At 42.7% G+C, this 20,018-nt stretch overlaps 1 protein-coding gene across 1 annotated transcript in view; it reads right to left on the bottom strand.

Moving 5' to 3' along the window:
• Positions 1-20,018, bottom strand: part of TMEM266 (transmembrane protein 266) — a 125,467-nt gene that overhangs the window by 70,155 nt on the left and 35,294 nt on the right. Inside the window, exon 2 of the mRNA XM_043554931.1 lies at positions 3,387-3,516. Within this exon, the coding sequence (XP_043410866.1) occupies positions 3,387-3,424 (38 nt within the window). The 5' untranslated portion in view covers positions 3,425-3,516. The remainder of the gene's footprint in view (positions 1-3,386; positions 3,517-20,018) is intronic.

The following is a 20,018-nucleotide window of genomic DNA, read 5'->3' as shown; positions in this document are numbered from 1 at the left end:
CAATAGAGAAGAGAGGTTTCTGTTCATGACTGGATGTACTGCTGGTGGTCGTGGAGCCCACCTGGAGAGACAGAGTGAGCCTTGGACAGTGAGGACAGCAGGAACCAGCTGTCACTGGGTGCCACTCCCTTCTTACTTGAACTGGTCCAATAACTCTCTCCTTTTAAGGTTGAGAGTAGGAAATGGAGGCCACTTGATCAAACATCTGTGGAGTTATCGGTCTCCTATGTCATTGTCAGGCTAGGGCACTGCAAATAACTGAACTCTGGCATTACAGGGCTTCTCATCCAGGGGCAGTATCCCCTCCCAACCTACCAGGGGATTTCTGGCAATTTGTGGGAATTTTGGCTGCCACACTGACCACAGGAGGTCACTATTGACCTAAGTAGGAGTGGACATTATACATCCTCTGCCCAAACACCAAGAGACACCCTGTGGAGAGATGCTGGGCTGGATCATTTTGCTTTAACTTCCTGGGGTGCCATCTTTGCTCCCCCAACATACTCCTGACCCCCATCTTATCCTGTAGAATCTGAGGGGCTGGGTCTTATGCCTCGGGCCAAACAATGAAGGTCAGAAAGAAAAATGGTGTGGATGGAGAGGAATAAAAATTAAATATTTGGGGAAACACTGAGAGGTCAGTTTGAATACTGAAGTGGCAGCCAGTTTTGGCAGCTGTGCCTGGGCTCTGGTGCCCCATCTCTAATGCTGACTTCCATTGGGCTTCTCTACAGCCTCAGTTTCTCCAACTGAAACACACAGGTGAAACAGAGGCTCCTTAAGGGCCATTCTTTCTTATGCTACAGTCTGATATGGATATGAAATATGGGGCACCAAGTGGGGGGAGGAGCTCTGCAGGGACAAGTTACTACATTCGGGTGGGGGACTCTAAATTCTAGACTTTTCTTTTCCAACCATCACTGAAATCTAACCAGTAATACACAGTGGCAGTTATCCAGGAAGTTTAGAGCTGAATTTGCCTATTGCTCATTTGATTGAATCATCCAGATAATTGAGGAAATAGTGGGATTTTTATTTGAATGCCCCAGGTTGGCAGCCTAAACTACCTGGATTCACCAAGTAATTTCCAATGCCCCAATTCTCTTTGGTAGGCATTATTTAAACCTTTGCTTTTTGCTACCTGTCAAGCACAGATAATAGTACTCATCATTGTATGACATTTACAAAATGACTCAAGATCTTTAGACAGAACAGTCATAGGATAGGAGGCTTCTGTGTTTCTCAACAACTGAAATACAAGTGGTGGGTGTTCAGTGGGGGAATCCTGGCTCCTCCAGGTATTTCCAAAAAAGTAGATGCTGAGTTGGGGTGCCTGGGTGGCTCAGTCAGTTAAGCGTCTGACTTTGGCTCAGGTCATGATCTCACAGCTTGTGAGTTTGAGCCCCACATTGGGCTCTGTGCTGACAGCTTGGAGCCTGGAGCCTGCTTCAGATTCTGTCTCCCTATCTCTCTCTGCCCCTCCCCCACTCACACTCTCAAAAAATAAACATTAAAAAATTTTTTTTGAAAAGTAGATGCTGGGTTGAATTTGTTGTTTTCTCTTGGACTTCTCAAGGAAACTACGGGTGGCTTAACTGAACAGACAGAACTTTTTGATTAATGGGATGTTCATTGAGGGCTGGGGTGAGTTTCTGAGACTAACAGGATGTGGCTCTGAGAAGCAGGGAACAGGGTACTACTGCCTTTCTTGTTCTCTGTTACCCTCCTGCCAGTGGCCATAGCAGCCAGCACCATCTCTGGTCATGTGGTCATCTCAACAGGAGGAAACAAGGCCTCCCTTGGTAGGAACTAAGGGTCCCACAGTTCATAGCCTGGGTATTGATACAAACCTCTGGTCCTGGATATGAAGAACAGCATGATAGACAACATGTATTAATGGCCCCATTCTTCACCCCTCCCTTTGCCATGTGACTCCATAGAACTACTCCCATCAGAAAGAAGAGTGTGTTTTTCCACCCTTGATTCTGTTTTTTTTTTTTTTAATTTTTAAAAATACTTATTTATTTTTGAGAGGGAGCTGGAGCAGGGGGAGAGAGAGGGAGACAGCGAATTCAAAGCAGGCTCTACAATGTCATCGTAGAGCCCGACGCAGAGCTTGAACCCATGAACTGTGAGATCATGACCTGAGCCAAAATCAACAGACACTCAACTGACTGAGTCACCCAGGTGCCCCATGGGTTCAGTTTTATGATTTGTTTTGGTCAAAGGGATGTCATGTTAGCAGACATGACACAAGCAGAGGCATGAAAAGACACTTGAATTTCTGCTTGTGATTTTGTGTATCTGATATTGCCATTAGAAGGTGACCAGTCTAGCCTAGGGGAGGCTGAGAGGCACCTTGAGCAGAATCCAGTTTCACCTAGATCAGCTGATAGAAGTCAAGCCCCATATCTGAGAGTGATCCCAGATTGGTGGAACTATCTAGCTGGCTACCCCAAACATAAAGTGATAAATACTTATTGCTGTATTCTATTCAGGTACCATGGTTGGTTGGTACACAGCATTACTGTGGCAATAGATAATGGGTTCCTGCTCCAGATGACAGCAGCCAGTCCCATAAACAGGCAGGCTGGGGCAGTGTGGTGTAACAGAAAGATTGCTGTTCTCATCTTGGTATTTTTGCCAACGTGTTGCAGGACACAAATGAGTGACCACTTTGCTGGTATTTGGTAAGACTAGGTGGTGGTCAATGTGGCATCTTAGATTTTGGGAACTGAAAGCACTTCTCCCTTACAAGTTCTGCCCTTGGTTTCATAAAGCCTGTTTTTAGAAACCCTCTCACGATTTCTAAATTTCCTTGCCAATTCTCATTTTGTTAATTCACCTTAAGTACTTCCTAATCTTATCTTGAGGTTTGCTTTTGAAGTTTTCCTCATTTTCTGAGGCCTCCTACTAGAGGAAGTGTGTTTAGTGGTTGTCTGAATCAGAAGATCCTGTCTTATGGAAAATTCATAGCAACAGTTTTGGACTGCAGAATTCCTCTGGTTTTTTTTTTTTGTTTTGTTTTGTTTTTTTTAAGAGAAAGAGGGGCAGGAGTAGAGGGAGAAAGAGAGAATCTTAAGCAGGCTTCACGCTCAGTGTAGAGCCCGATGCAGGGATCGATCTTATGACCATAAGCCCAAACCAAGAGTCATACTCTTAACCGACCAAGCCACCCAGGTGCCCCATCCTTTGCTTTTTCAAACCAAAAACTGAGATGACATTAGTGGGGCAACTCAGAGAAAAAGCTTAAATGTGAGGTTCAAGGACAAAGTCACCTGGAACGGCTCCATCTACATAGGGCTGAGGAAGAAACTGTTGGTTGCACCCATGATTCTGAATTACCAACTCAGCATCCACAGAGAGGAGATCCTGGTGTTACTTACTGTGGATTGGTCATGTTGAAAGATGCAACCAGAGCCATGGGTTTTCTTGGTGTCTACTGTGGCTCAGCTGTCTTGAAGCTTGCTGTCAGCATTTCTAAGCGTGAGTTCTTACAAGACATAAAAATGGTACCTTGAAAACAAATAATTGAACGGTAGGAATTTATCACACTCAGATGTCAAACCAAAGTCCTCCTAAGCTCATCTAAAAATGGAAGTCCTTAGAACTTTGTTTCATACAGCACTTTTCTTCAAAGTTATGTTTGAACACAGTACATGTTGAAAAGATTCATACAATTACCCTATGGTAGAATAGGCAGAATTTTTTTTCAGAGATGAACAAATAAGTCAAGAATGACAAAATGACTTTTCTGTGTCACACACAGATGATGGAAGAGCTAGATTGGACCCAGTTTTTCTGACTTTTCATCTATAGCTCTTTCCACCAAATAGCCATGCCTAAGCAAACCATGGTAATGTTCTACTCCAGCTTTGGGAATCTCAAAAATCTGAAGTGTCTTCCCACAAGGAGAGAGGCAGCATACCCTGGAGCCAGACTGCCTGGGGTCAGAACCCAGCTCCCACTTATAAGCCTTGTCACCCTGGGTAAATTCCTTAACCCCTTTGTTCCCAGTTTCTCCACCTATAAAATAACAATGAAAACAGGACTAACTAAATGAGTTAATGCTTGTGAAACACTTAGAATAGTGCCTGGCATGTAGTGTTGGCTTGTATTATCACAAGTATTATTTTATAAATTTAGATTACACAGTCTGTTGAATCTGAGCACATTCCAAAACATTTGGATGGCTGAGTGTAAGATTTCCTCTTAAAATTTGGATTAGGTAAACAGAATACACTTTTCTATAAACCACTGCTATGGCACCACCTGGAAGTCTTCTAAGAGACAGTAACGATCTGGCAAAAAGTATACAAAGAGACAGATCCAGGTTCTGGGTGATTGTGTACAAGTTACAACAGAGGGTATTCCAATCCTTGTGGAGACTGTTTCCTATTGCAAAATGCTTTTCCTGCAAGGCAGCAACATGAGAGCAACCCCCTCTCTGAATCCCAAAGCTCAGCAATTAGAGGCACTTGAACGGGAGAGACAAAGTCTCCTTACATCATGTAAAAGGAAAAGACGCTCCCAGGGTGAAAAGTATCAGGAGATGGTTGGTAAATCTGCAAAGTGGGGAAGCTCCTTCAAGTTCAGTGTAATTAAGAAGTGACAGTTGAAGTTAAAAGTACTTGAGGAAATTTTGGGAAAGTCTTATAGTAATTACTCTAAAAGAGAGATGGGGAACTCTAAGAGAGTAGTTACTCTAAGAGAGATGGGGAAGAGAGATGGGGAACTTTCTAAAATTAGAAGGGCTTCAATATATGAAGCCACCGTTTCCATATCAGATGGATGTGGGGCAAAAAAAGAAAGGGACAACCACATGTAGTAAGACGGTTCTGAACATTAGAATCAAAACTCTTCTTTACAGTATTGGGAATTGTGAATTAATTGTATACTAAGCTTTATACACATACATATACATATTATTCCATAATAGAGACATAGTCGGTCTCAATCTTTTTTGTTCTCTTTATAAAGCCTGAAGCTAAGAAACACCCTGGTAGGAAGACTGGTCATGTGGAGTGCTTCAACTCAACTGACAATGAAGCCAGGATCAAGGTACCCACACATGGGAGACCAGCTGCCCCCTTCCAGAATGGGGTTTTCACAAGTTGTATCTCCAAGTGAACACTTTACATGTTTCATAAGGTATTAACCCTATGAAGGACATAACAGGAAGATCTTTGCTCTTATGGACCTTCCAGTCTGGTTGGGCTGACAAGTTTGAAACACACAAAACTTGAAATTTTGTGTGTGCCCTTGGTAGTGAATGAGTAAAAATGGGTAGATCTATATTTATAAATAAAAAAACACCAACTACTGCAGTAATATAGTATGGCCAATGATGAGGGAAACAAAGGCAGAAGGAAATGGCAGGTAAAATTAAATTTCCTTATAACTTGCAGCCCATTGGCAATACTTGAGGCAGGCAGAGTAAAAAGTTTCCCCAGGAACTTCACTGTCTTAATGCTAATGCTTTGCTAGAGGGAAAAACAACCTTAGCGTGACAATAGCTAGGCCTCAGGGATCCCGTGAGTCTTCCTTAGCGTATTATGAAAATCTCCTGGACTTTCCCCAACTCCTAGTTATGTAAGCAGTCTCTCCTCAAGGTCCTGGGCAGTTCTTCCTGCCCAGGGGTCCTGTCCACATGCTTCAATAAAATCACCTTTTTGCACCAAAGATGTCTTCAAGAATTCTTTCTTGGCTGTCGGGTCCGTACCCCACGAACCTGACTATCACCCCTAAAACCTCATCAGCCAATAGAAAAGAAAATTATTTTTAAAAATTCTTTGACTTTTTAGGAAGGAAAATTCCAAATATACATTATTACAGGGAATTACAAAAAGGACTTCCAGTTACCTATCACCTAACTTCAACAGTCATCAACTCATGGATAGTCTTGTTTTCTCTATATTCCTGCCCATTCCTCACCCCTCATGATGTCATTTCATTCATCTATAAGCGTTTCAGTATGTAGCTTAAAGGATAAGGAATCCATTTAAAAGATATACCATAAAATCGTCAATGCTCCTAAGCCAGCAATATTTTCTTAATATTGTTAAATATCCAGGCATTGTTCACATTTCCCCATTTGTCCTGTAACTTTTTTAAGGTTTATTAAGTCAGAAGCCAAATGAGGACCACATGTTATGACTGGTTAATATATCTCTTAAGTCTCATTGAATCTGTAGGTTTCCCCCTCTATCTCATTTTTTTCCATGCAATTTATTGGAAAAACTGGGTCATCTGTTCCAAAAGTTTCCCAGTCTGGATTATGGTAACTGCAACTCTTTCATGTCATGTTCCTGTACTTTACCTTTCCTGCAGTTTTTAGTTAATCTATAGACTTCAATCAGATTCAGGTTCAATTTTTTTTTTTTTTTTTTTTTTTTTTTGCAAGACTGCATAGGCATGAAAGTGTCATGACTTTCATCAGGAGATACATGTCATCTTCTTTTTTTTTTTTTTTAAGATTTTATTTTTAAAATACACCTAATGTGGGGCTCGAACTCACAACCCTGAGATCAAGACTCACATGATCCACCAACTGAGCTAGACAGATGCCCTAGGAGATACTATACATAATATCTTCTTGTTCCTCTTTTTTGTGATATTAACAGACATTGATGATCACTTCCCAGATCCATAAATTCATTAGGATTTGCAAAAGGGGCATATTATGATTTGTATCATTCCTTCTTCATTTATCAGCTTCTATGAAAACAAATTTCTCCTCACCAACTATTTGATTCCCCTAACATACATTTCACATAGAAAAGAAAGGATAAATGCTTAACTTCTTCTGTTTATTGATTTTCAAAATAATTAATTGGTATCGTTTATCCTCCAAACTTATCAATGAGATATTTTTTTGTTTTCCACAGCATCATGGATTTAACCATTCACTCAGCAGGGGTGGAGTGAAAGAGCAGACTCCCTGGTAAGCAGGACGGTAGTTTCCTGAGGAGATGTGGGAGTGGGTGAGAAATGACTGGCATCTCCAGTACAAGATAAAGATGAGGCAGGAGAGAGGGTAAATCATATTTGGATGGACAGTGAGTAGGGGTGGGACCCAAGGAATTTAACAAAAATCCCCTACCCCTGGACAAGCAGAGCAATACTAACTCGATTTTGTGCTACACCCATTATCTCATGTATAACCCCCACATGACCTACTTATTGCTTAAGACACTCCCCCACCCTAGTCAAGCCGCTGAGCACACCTTTACTGGAAACTGGCTAATATAGGAATGCGGAACCCCTAACCGCCAAAGAATGTAAACCCCGCCTTTTGCCCGCCAAACTTGCGTGCCAATTCTGACCAGAGTGATAGGCTAGTTCAAACAGTTACTATAGGGTAAATTGTAATTCAATTGGCCACCTGCGTGTGGACTGACATGACTATGCAACTTTCTGTGTGTGTTACAATCTCATTGGCCACTGGCCCCTATAAAACTGCTACGCCTCTTAACCTAGGGGTCCAAGTCCCTGCTCCACTGTGTCGGGTACTTGGGCCCAAGCTCGAACTTGCAATAAACCCTCGTGCGTTTGCATCGGTATTGGCTCCTTGGTGGTCTCTTGGATTTGAAATCGGGGGCATTACAGTAGGCTGCTTCAGTCAGTGGTTTTGATCCTTAACAAGCAGCACATTTTAGAAAGCAAGTTCCTTGAAGGTGATGTTATTTAAAAATAATATTCTCCAAATAAAATAACCCCCAAAGCACAAGCCTAGCATGAAGCAGGTGTAGTCTAGCACTCTATAAATGAACATCTGAAGTGCAAACCTGCTGTCTCATAAACCTAGTAAAAGCAGAAGAGAAAACCTGTTTTGGATTTACAGGGTCTGGCTATGGTGGGTGGTGAGGCTGCTTTTTTACTTTAGCAAAATCCCAGTTTCTTCCACTTGTTGCTCATTCGTCTTTGTAATTACCAATATCATTTGCTTGTTCCAGCCAGATCTGCAAAATTCAAGCTGGCATCCTAGGAATTTTAAACCTGAAAAAGGCTTCTAAAATCAAGTTGTCAGTTCCCTCACTTAACAGGTGAAAAAGTCCATAATACAGCTCACCTGTCCCCAGAGGCACCCAGGTCAATTTCTCATCCCTTACTTGTGTAACAGCCCGATGGCATATGTGACCTGCTTTAATATGCATCCCATTCAGGTTTCCAAGCCTGGTTTACTCAGAATCACCTGGGGGCATTTGGAGATGTATAGATTCTTAGGCTACCCTGCAGAAATGCTGAATCATAATTCTGCAGGTAGAGTTTGAGAATCTTTTCTTAAGTTCCTCAGGTGTTTCTGACATGCAACCACTCCATTTGACTCTGTATCAACGTTCTCAAACTTTCCATTTCACCAGAATCACCTGGAAAAGATTATTGCCCCCACCCACAAGCTTTCTAATTTAGTATGTCTGGGGTGGGAGCCTGAGAATTCATATTTTCAACAAATTCCCAGGGGATACTGGTTTGCTGATGCACAGACCACGTTCTGATCTTCTGAATCATAAACTGTACTTGAGGTAAAGATGGCATTTTTATCCCTATTTAGCAGATGGAATTTACTGGCTGCAAAGCTACTGTGGTGGAACTGTCAGTAGAACCTACCTGGTCCAGGCTGAAAGAGACTGAGTATATCAGTTGGGAATACTTTCATTTGCAAGTAACGAATATCTGACTAACAGTGACTTAGGCAGTGAAGACTTAAAATTTTTTTTTTGAGAGAGAGGGAGACAGAGGGGCCAGGGGGGAGGGGGGGGAGAGGGGGAGAGAGAGATGGGAGGGAAGAGGGGAGGAGGGGGAGGGGGAGAGGGGGAGGGAGAGGAGAGAAGGAGGAGAGGGAGGGAAAGGGAGAGGGGGAGAGGGAGGGAGAGGGGGAGAGGGAGGGAGAGGGGGAGAGAGAGAGGGAGAGGGAGGGGGAGGGGGGAGAGAGAGGAGGGAGGGAGGGAGAGGGAGAGAGGGGGAGAGAGAGAGGGAGGGAGAGGGAGAGGGAGAGAGAGAGGGAGGGGGAGAGAGGGAGAGGGAGAGGGAGAGGGAGAGGGGGAGGGAGGGAGAGAGAGAGAGAGAGAGAGAGAGAGAGAGAGAGAGAGAGAGAGAGAGAGAGAGAGAGAGAGAGAGAGAATCTTAAGTAGGCTCCATGCTTATTAGGACAGAGCCTGGCATGGGGCTCGATTTGATGATCCTGGGATCACAACCTGATCTAAAATCAAGAATCAGACGTTCAACTGACTGAGCCACCCAGGTGTCCCAAGACTTTTAATTATCTTAAGTAGCAAGAAGTCTGGAGGCTGTGGCTCTCTGATATCACCAAGGACTCAAACTCTTTTCATCTTTCCCCAATCCTCTGTGTGATGCATTGCTCCTACTTTATGCCCTGTGGTTGTAGAATGGCTACTGTAGCTCCAGCTTGCACACCAGCTTCACACAAGAAGAAAGAACCAAAGGCTTTCTCCTATTTTATTCTGCAGGAATGATCTTTCCAAGCCCTGTAGCCAACATCTCCTGATGTCTCTTTGGGCAGAGGTGGGTCACATGGTCGCATGGCTGCAAAGGAGTCTGGGACAATGGGCAGCTGGCCAAAGGAGTAAGGGGTGATATGAGAGCCTAGTTCAGTCATAATTCATCCCTTGGGGCTGGGTATATCGTTTCCATAAACAAATCTCCATTTCTCAGCAAGTAAGCAGTGGGAAGGAGCAGTTGCATGCATAACTAATTGTCTGCCAGGCCAGGTTTGGACACTTCTGATATGGTTCTGAGGCTCAGCTGGATAAGTTTCCTGGGTCTCCAAACAGACTGACCAAATATTGGTAAATGGCTGGCAGGAAGTATGAAGGATGTGCTCTCATAAAATCTCAGGGTTCTTTTATTTAGAAAGCATTGCATGTGTGTAAGGTTCAGTTTTGACATCACCAAGCTTGCTGTAGAATCTGTCCCTAGGGAGAAGCCACTGAGTGCTGGCACCTTTCATGGACATGATGTTCCACACCCCCAGGAGGAGAATGTTGTGTTTCTTGTGCTGAATGAGAAAGGTTTCTGTATAACAACACAAGGTCATCCTTGTTGTTGCCTTGACCTATTAGTACCTTGCTCCATTAACAAGGAACTAAAATGAAGACAATCAATCATGTATCCAAGCATTCTCCCACTCTAATCTCCAGTCTTTTGTAAAATTCTTAGCTACCAAATGAGTGGGCAGGGAGCCCACAGTGGCTGTCGTTTCTAGGTGGAGCACAGTGTCTTATGGACACCTCTAACTTTCTATTGTTTGCTCTTCTTCACTTAGACAGTGATGCAGCCTATCAATTATTATGAGTCTCATCAAGTATGGGAAACATAAAACAAGATCATGCAAAACTAGACCAAATCATCCCAAATTACTTGAGTGTTCTGAGAATCAAGAAGACTGTTATCATAATCTTTCCATTTTTCTCAATATTTTTTCCTAACAAACACTCCCCTAAATTGAACATACCGTATCCCTGCTGGGACAAAAGATCCACTGCCTTCTCATCCTCAGCTAGCCTGGACAGAAAAGGATGCCACCTAGCAGGCACTCCTCAACCCCAGCCTGATGTCATTTTCCCTCTGGAATTCTGCAGAACTTCTGGAAAACTCCATCGTCTATGATTTGGGGAAGTACCAACAATGAGGTGGAGCTGTAATGGCTGCCCTGTTATCCCTTCCCCACCTTCCTGGGTCAAGCAAATCTTTATTTATTTATTTATTTATTTATTTATTTATTTATTTATTCACATTTATTCATTTTTGAAAGACAGAGAGAGACAGAACATGAGCAGGGAAGGGGCAGGGAGAGAGGGAGATACAGAATCCGAAGCAGGCTCCAGGCTCTGAGCTGTCAGCACAGAGCCCAACACGGGGCTCAAACCCATGAACCATGAGATCATGACCTGAGCCAAAGTGGGACACCTAACTGACTGAGCCACCCAGGTGCCCCCGGGTCAAGCAAATCTTAAGTGTATATGCCCCACTTTGCAAATCTCCAAAGCAATATTTTGCTTTATATGATATTAATTAAAATAGATTAAGAAGCCAGATATAATTAATTTTGCCACTAAATTCTACATGACACCAGGCAAGTGACCATTCTTACGTAAACAGAGGGGAGAAAGTCCTCTTCCTTCAATACCTTTTCTACTGCAAATGGTGTGATGTAAACGTCATCCTCATTCTTTACCCTCCCTATATCAATATCTCCTTTGTTACAGACTGTTTTTGTCCCACCTCAAGAGTCCTATGTTGAAATCTTAATCCTAATGATGGTATTAAGATATAGGTCTTTGGGGGTGCCTGGGTGGCTCAGTTGGTTGAGCATCCAACTTTGGTTCAGGTCATGATCTCATGGCTCGTGGGTTCAAGCCCCATGTCGGGCTGTGTGCTGACAGCTCAGAGCCTGGAGCTTGCTTTGGATTCTGTGTCTCCCTCTCTCTGCCCCTCCCCTGCTCATGCTCTGTCTCCCTCTTCCTCTCTCTCTCAAAAATAAATATTAAAAAAAAAAGATATAGATCTTTTGAAGGTAATTACGTCTTGGGGGTAGTGCCCTCACAAATGGGATTAGTACAGTTATAGGAAAAGACACTTGGCCATGTGAGGATACGAGAATACAGCTGTCTGCAAACCAGGAAGAGAGCTCTCACAAAATACCAGATCTGCCATCACCTTAATTTTGGACTTCCCAGCCTCCAGAACTGTGAGAAATAAACATTTGTTGAAGTCATCCAGTCTATGGTATTCTATTACAGCAGCCTGAACGGACCAAGATAGTTCCATAAATTTTCATTGCCCTTTTATCCTGTCTCTGGGTTTGGCCATGTGACTTGCTTTGTCCAAGTATATTGGAAGCTGTGATGGTTAATTTTATGTGTCCCCTTAATATTGATATTAATAATATCAATTCTATCATAAAAGGATAAACATGATTTCTAGGTATGTCTGTGGAGGTGTTTTTGGATGAGATTGACATTTGAATTGGTAGACTGAGTAAAGTAGGTTGCCCTCCTCAATATGGGTGGGCCTCATCCAATCTGTTGGAAGGCCTGAATGGAATACAAGGTTGAGTAAGAAAGAATTCTTTCTCTCTGCCTCACTGTCTTTGCGTTGGGACATCAGTCTTCTGCTCTGACTCAGACTCAAACTTATACTAGTGGCGCTCTTGGCTAGACTTCTCAGCTTCCATAACCATGTGAGTCAATTCCTTGTAATAACTCTCTTTATTGATACACACACACACACACACACACACACACACACACACACACAGTATTGGTTCTGTTTCTCTGTAGTACCCTAATATATGGGCAAACATGAAAAGCACTCACATGATTGGGCTAGCCCTCTCACTTGTCCATCACCATGACAACATACACACCCAGGGCTGACCTGCTGGAGGATGCCTAACTGCCTCATTCAAGGCCAGCCACAGACAGTTGCCCCCCAGATATGTGAGTGAGCTCAGTTAAGACCAAAAGACTCACCTAGCTATCCCCAGCCTAGCTAGCCACCTAGCTATTTAATCCAGACCCATGAGTTAAATAAAGTTTTTAAAAAAATTCTTTATTTACTAGCATCTTTAGCATCAGTTCTTTATTAGCATCTCCCATGTTCTAGGAACAATACTAAAATAAACACTGACATTATTATGATAAATGAGACATGGTCACGGCACTCAAACTTGTGGGCTAGTGATGGAGACAGATGCACAGATAGAAATTAAAATTCAAAAAGGTGAGAAATAATGAAACATTACAAGAGTGTTTTGAAAGCTGTAAATTTCTTTATAAATATTAAGTAACTTATGATTCCTCACACTGGCAGGCATAATTCCCTTCTTCCTTCAGCCATCTGTCAAGGGAAGGCTTGGTTTTTTTAAGCCCACCAAGTTCGGGTATAGTTTATTATGTGATATTACTGTGGCAATAGATCACTGGTACATATAGACAAATGTCCACTGCAACACATAAAATACAAAGATGTATATTTTTATTTTATTTTTAAAATCTTTATTTTTGAGAGAGAGAGAGAGAGAGAGAATGAGCAGGGGAGGGGCAGAGAGAGAGGGGGACAGAGGATCTGAAGTGGGCTCTGTGCTCACAGCAGCAAGCCCAATGTGGGGCTCGAACTCATGAACTGTGAGATTATGACCTGAGCCGAAGTTGGATGCTCAACCGACTGGGCCACCCAGGCGCCCCAGTGTATGTTTTTAAAACACAAAACTTCCCTCCATCCTCCTTATTAACCTTTCGTATCTCAGTTGAGGTCCCTATGTTAGCACCCAGGTATAGAAATCCTTGCTCAGAATAATGTAAGCATGTATTCACATATACAGGCTAATTTTTGTGGGTTTGTGCTTAACAAAAAAAAAACACCAACTTTGCAATTTGCTTTTAGCACATATCAACATATAAGGACATCCTTTCTGGTCAATAAAGATTTACATTTTTTCTAACTTCTTAATTCACATATATACACACATGCACATATATAACTTTACATAAATTGCTTGTCATAAAATTCAAGTTTTTAGTGATGCTTGCATCTCCTATATTACCTGCCTTACTATTGTCCTCCTCCAACAGACCTATGTGCACACACACATAACCATGTTAAACCTATGTGTATCTTTCCTTACTATTCTGTGTGCTTATATAATTACACAAATGGTTGTTTTATTTAAAAATATATATTATTCAGGGGCACATAGGTGGCTCCATCCATTAAGTCTGACTTCAGCTCAGATCATGATCTCACAATTCTAGGAGTTCGAGTCCCACATTGAGCTCTGCACTGACAGCATGAAGCCTGCTTTGGGTTCTCGGTTTTCCTCTTTACCCACCCCTGCGTGTGCACATGTGTGCATGTTCTCTCTCTCTCTCTCTCTCTCTCTCTCAAAAATAAACATTAGAAGATGTATATATATATTATTCATACTTACCTACTTCCCCCCCCTCCACTCAATATCTGGTAGAAACCCCCTCTCCCAAGTCAAGCAGAAAACTCTCATTGTTTAATTAATGGTTGTATAGTATTTCAAGGTGTAGATGTGCCACAATTTAGTTAACAATTTACCCACTGATGGGCAGTTTTTGTTTTTTTGGCCACTGTGGAAAATGCTACAATAAACATCCTTGTATACATTTCAATTTGTATTTATTTTTAATTTATTTTTAATGTTTATTTATTATTAAGAGACTGAGAGAGACAGAGCATGAGCATGGGAGAGGCAGAAAGAGGGGGAGACACAGAGTCTGAGCAGGCTCCAGGCTCTGAGCTATCAGCACAGAGCCAGACACAGGGCTCGAACTCACAAACCACGAGATCATGGCCTGAGCCGAAGTCTGACACTTAACCGACTGAGCCGCCCAGGTGCCCCTATTTGTATTTATTTTTAATTGGATGGGATAGATTCTCAGGAGTGGCATTAATAGGATGAAGAGTATATATTTAAAATTTTCATACTTAAAACAAGATTGCTTTCCAAAGGACTGTAATACTTCATACTACACAGCAATTCTTTGAGGGAAGAGTCTAAATCATTCACAAGCTGTTGAGGGTGGCTGTGAACCAGATAAGTCCACATACTTGCTTAATTATACCCTCTTCTCCATGTATCACTAGAGTAAAAACAGAAAACAAGGGTGAAAGTAAAACTAGCAATATATCTTTATACCACAACATACTCAGGTGACTTAGGGACCATCCTGTCACAGTATTCCTAGGAGTTGTTTTAGCAACACTCAATCCCCTGGGAATCCTACTTTCTTCCTTGTGCCACAAACCCTAACCATCCAAAGCAAACCAATCAAATAACCAGCTTCTGGGTTCCCTCTAGTGCCCTAGTGCCCATCCCCTGCTTACTGCCAGGGCTTATAAGCTGGCAAAGAGAAGGAGTAAAATTATGGTGAGCTTAAACTACATATAGCTCCTAACCAACTACATATATTCTCAAAGGAGAAGAAATTCAGGAAGAGTCACTCTCTTTTTTAATAACTTGAGTAGATCAATATATAGGATAGTGCCCAAAACATTACCAGAAACTGTCAGAAGGTGACACCAGAATTTCCTGAAGTTGTCCCCTTCAGTGTTGTGCTCTCCTGTCCTCACTTGCAGAGAAGTCAGGTCTCCTTTCACAGATCATAGGTCTTTGCATGATCACAATGGTCAAAATGTTGGCCAATGGCTCATCTGAACACCAGCGGCACAGTGTCCATTGGCACTAAGCTGGGGTTCTGTTTTAGGTCAGGATTTGGGGAGAGGTACCATCACCAATACCTCTCTTTGGAGAACCCAAGTCTTTTTGGAAGGCTCCCAATTTGGAGCTATCCCTTTATATGATGTAGTAGTGTCATATAGATACAATGGTGCATACATCTCCTGGGATGCTGAAAAGATAGCACTTCCTTCTAAACAGAACTGTATATTTTAAAAGGGTAGAGACTGGAGCAAATGCAAGTCAAGGTGTCTACTACATGACTTTATATTGGTCAAGACGCCTCAGAGAATAGGCATTTACAGAGATCCCAGGAAGGGCAAAGCTTGGTGCTGGGTACTGGGATGCAACATGGTCTAAGGCCATCCCTGCTCTCAAGCTTTCAATCTCACCAGATGAAAGTTTCCAAAGCAGCAATATGTGGATAATGATTGAAGAGGACAGGTACAGAGTGAAGGTGTGGCAAGAATAAGGAAAAGGAAGGCAGCATGGGCTGCACAATTGAAAAGGCACTGGTTCTTCACATGGATGTGGTGACCTGGCCTTGCCCTGGACCATTTATCCAGTCAGTGGCAGAAGAAAAAAGAGAACACCAGCTTTCTGGCCTCAAGGCCAAGGGTGTCCACTAGAGGCTCTAGCTGCATCAGACCTGAGACCCACCTACAGAGCTTGTCTAAAATGCAGATTCCTGGGCCACTCTAGTTATCCTGATCCAGGTAGCCAGGAACTGGAGTTTCCTGGGAGTCCTGCCTCACTAACTGCTCCCCCCCACCATTGGCTTTACTTTTATGTCCCGACTTCAAGAACCACAATCAGAGTTAATTACACAAACACCTCCAGGCTTCAGTTCATTCCAGTGCACTCTGCTGTCAACCCTCTATAAACCTACTACCATTCCCAGCTTGTGTGCACTTAGTAAATCCTCCATCATCTCTAGAAGCTCCTGGCCCTGAGCTCATTTTGCTGGCTTCAGTAGTCTTTTCTTATCTGCCTTCAACTCAGAACAAACTACAGATATTCTCACCAAAGTTTACATTCAGGCTCAGAAAACACAATAAAACAACTCCAAGACCCCAACTGGTCAAAACACCCACCTGGGCTCTTCACGCAGTTCAGACTGCGTGGGACAGAGGTTTGGAAACTAGGGAAAATCCCTTAGAGCCCAGTTTTGCCACTGGGATGACATGTGACTGACTGATCCACCTCAGGCACTGTCACAGTATGTCGTTTGGTCCTGGTATGTGACAAAGTAGGACTGCACGTGAGAAAATTTTTTACTGTTACTACCACATATCATTGTCTCTAAGAAGCCATCAATGTAAGGTACAGAGTCAATTTAATAACAGCCTGTCAATGAAAAAAAACTTACATACTGTCACATTAAATCTGTGCATCAACTGTAAGACCCTGGTGGTTTCAATATAGGGGAAATATTAATTCAGTGATAGCACTGAAGGTTGTGAATATGGTGCTACTGTTAATATTGAACATTTAAAACATAAGATGATAAAAAATAAATATAAACTGAGTATCAGGATATCTGAGGAAGAAGGAAGTCTAGAGCCACCTTACAAACCCAGCCTTCTGGTAATTGGCTAAAACGGCCAAAAAGCAAAGGGAAGGGAGAGAGGGAACTCATATGTAAAGGTACAGAAGGGGACAACGAGACCCTAACAGCCAAAAGAGAATCAATTTGAGGAGCCATCTCACTGAGACTCCTAATCTGGAAGGGTAGGGGAGGTCTCTTGGGAGAGCCAAGGGATAGATGTGGCTGCCACACCGGAGGCAACTTTAATATCCACTATCAGCACTGCCCCCAGGCTGCAGAAGTGGGCTGCAAAAGAAACACTTAACATGGCCTTAGCTGCTCTGCAATCTGTTCCTCTGACCCAGTTTCTAAGTGGTGTAGACTTGCTCAGGTGTACCTACAGGGGTAGGTCCAATCACGGAAGAGCTTAGGGCCAATGCTACCCTTGAGGGCCTTTCTCCAAAGTGGCTGTTCAAGTGGGAAGTAGGGAACTGTCAGGAACCAAAGAGTGACTTCTGTCCAACTTCCAATGGAACAGGATGTCCTTCCAGCTCAGAGGACAGAGATACAGGGAAGAGCCCCGTCACAGCCTCACTCTGAGGGGTGCAGACAAGGGAGACTGGCTCCTGGGACTGTGATTTCCACAAACCAAATAAAAGTCACAGACACTAAGATGGTCCACCTTATCAGTAAACAAAGACACATAAATTAAAGCCACCTTTCTCCTAATGGGCTGGGAAAGATTTATAAAAACTAGTGCTAATGATGGTATGGGAATAATAGCCATTCACACACATTGTTGATAGGACTGTAATTTGTTGAAAATTTGCTCAGGGTAATTTGACAATATTTATCAAAATTATTTTAATGTGGGGGTGCCTGGGTGGCTCAGTCGGTTAAGCATCTGGCTCAGGTCATGATCTCACTGTTCAGGCTCACTGCTGTCAGCGGGGAGCCTGCTTTGGATCCTCTGTCTCCCTCTCTCTCTGCCCCTCCACAGCCTGCGCGCGTGCACTCTCTCTCTCAAAAATAAACATTAAAAAAAATAATTTTAACATGCACACTTTTTGACCCAGCAATTCCACTTTTAAGGGATACATTTTAAGGAATTAAGCTATTAAATACACACACACACACACACACACACACACACACACACACACACGTGTGAACCATTGTTATAACAGCACCATGCCTAACACATAGCAGGTGCTCCAAAAATATTTGTTGATACAGGAATAAATAAAGTAATAAATTGAAAGCAATATAAATGTCTATCAATAGGAGACTGGTTAAATAAATAAGGAACATGTATGTTATGGGATTGTTACCCAGTTATTGAAAAGGATGAATGTCGCCTAAGAGCTGAGGGTTGGGAGACACTGCCAAGAGATATGAGGGAAGTCTCTGGAATAATGGAAACATTTTAAATCTTGATTTTGATGAGATGATGGTTGCAGTGTGCATTTAAAATGAGTGCTTTTTATTGTTTGTTAACTATACATTCAGCAATATGGCTAATTTAAAAAAATGGATGAAAGTATACTATTCTCATTAACATGGAAACTTGTCTGCAATGTAACATTAAAAAGTAGGTTACAAAATAACATATATAATGATCCCACTTATGAAAAATACATATTGGGGCACCTGGGTGGCTCAGTTGGTTGAGCTGCCAACTTTGGCTCAGGTCATGATCTCGTGGTTTGCGGGTTCGAGCCCTGCATTGGGTTCTGTGCTGACAGCTCAGAGCCTGGAGCCTGCTTAGATTCTGTCACCCTTTCTCTCTGCCCCTCCCCTGCCTGCACTCTGTCTCTCTCTCTAAAATAAACATTAAAATTTTTTTTAAAAAAGTAGGCTACAAAATAACACATATGATGATCTCACTTATGGAAAATACATAGAAAATGTGTATGTGACAGGGTGTGGAATGGGACTATCCTGTTGTCCTAGAGTTGCGTAGATGCCTTTTAAAAGAGATGCCAGACCATCTATTTGGAATATACTAACAGATGGTCAAGCTGGTCCAGTAACTGCTACTCCCAACAGCATGTAGGAGGGAAGGCTACAGAAACCCATGCCAGACTCCCAGGCTGGCTGGGGCAGTGGGAGATGGCCAGGTGAGGACAGAGGGCAGTGATGGGAGCAGCCTGTCCTTAACCACCAGCTAAGCAAGGATGTGACACCAGTCAAGGTTCTTAGTGAAAATTAAACTCAATAGTTTAAGCAGAGCATGGATTTTTAAAGGATACTGAATCCTGGGTGGGTCAGAGAGCCAAGCATAAAAAACTACATAGTCAGGAACACCAACCAGACCTAATGCTACTCCAGTAAAAGCATCACTGATGCTACTGCACCAAACATCCTCTCCTTTCCCTTCCAAGTCCTACACCCCACAACTCCATCTCATTGGCAGAGACAGGACAAACGGCTGCATCAGGGCTACAAGGGAGGCTACTACCTTGCATGGGGGTGGGGAGGTGGACTCAATTTGGGAATTTCCTCGAATCTGGAAAGGCCATTCAAAGGATGTAGGATGGTCCCAGATAAGGAACCACCCTCTATAGTTATAGATTTCCTATGGGCATGTTGACAGGACTCCACCTAAGAAGGCTGCCTCCTAGGCCAGAGGGACCCAGGGACATAGTGCCAAAGCAGGAACTGAGAGTAGCCTTAAAAAGTTAGTGTGTTCAGTGGGATGGTGCATGCAACACTCTCTTCCCTGGCAGAGTGAGCAGAGGGGCTGGGGTGTGTCAGGGCAGCAGAAGAGCTGGTCTGCAGGTCAGGCTGTGTTGACTGGATGAGAGACTGAAGTTTTGATTTGGATGGGATATTTTAACACCTGAAAAATGAGTCTGTCCTAAATCCCGAGAGTGACTAGAAAAGCTAAGGTACCTTCAAACATTCGTATCAGGTGATGGAAAAGGGGAGACAACAGAATATTGGATAAAGTCATAAGCTGAATGCTTCCCCATCAACTTCCATTCACCTAAAAGATCTGGATGACTATATTCCCAATTACTAACAGCAGTTATACATAGGGAGGCAGGGGGGTGGTATTCTTGAGGAGGGTTCTCAAATCTCAGTGATTTTTGTTTGCGAGCATCTTTTAAGAAAAAGAAAAGGATATTTCCATTAAAAAATCTAGATATAATGAAATTTGAAAACACTGTACTAAGTGAAAGCCAGTCATCAAAGGCCACATATTGTATAATTCCATTTACATAAAATATCCAGAACAGATAAATCTCCAGAGGCAGAAAG

The sequence above is a fragment of the Prionailurus bengalensis genome, chromosome B3 (genome assembly GCF_016509475.1).
Source record: "Prionailurus bengalensis isolate Pbe53 chromosome B3, Fcat_Pben_1.1_paternal_pri, whole genome shotgun sequence".
NCBI classification, from domain to species: Eukaryota; Metazoa; Chordata; class Mammalia; order Carnivora; family Felidae; genus Prionailurus; species Prionailurus bengalensis.
The sequence above is the reverse complement of the archived record's forward strand: the minus strand, read 5'-3'. Positions and strand labels throughout refer to the sequence as shown.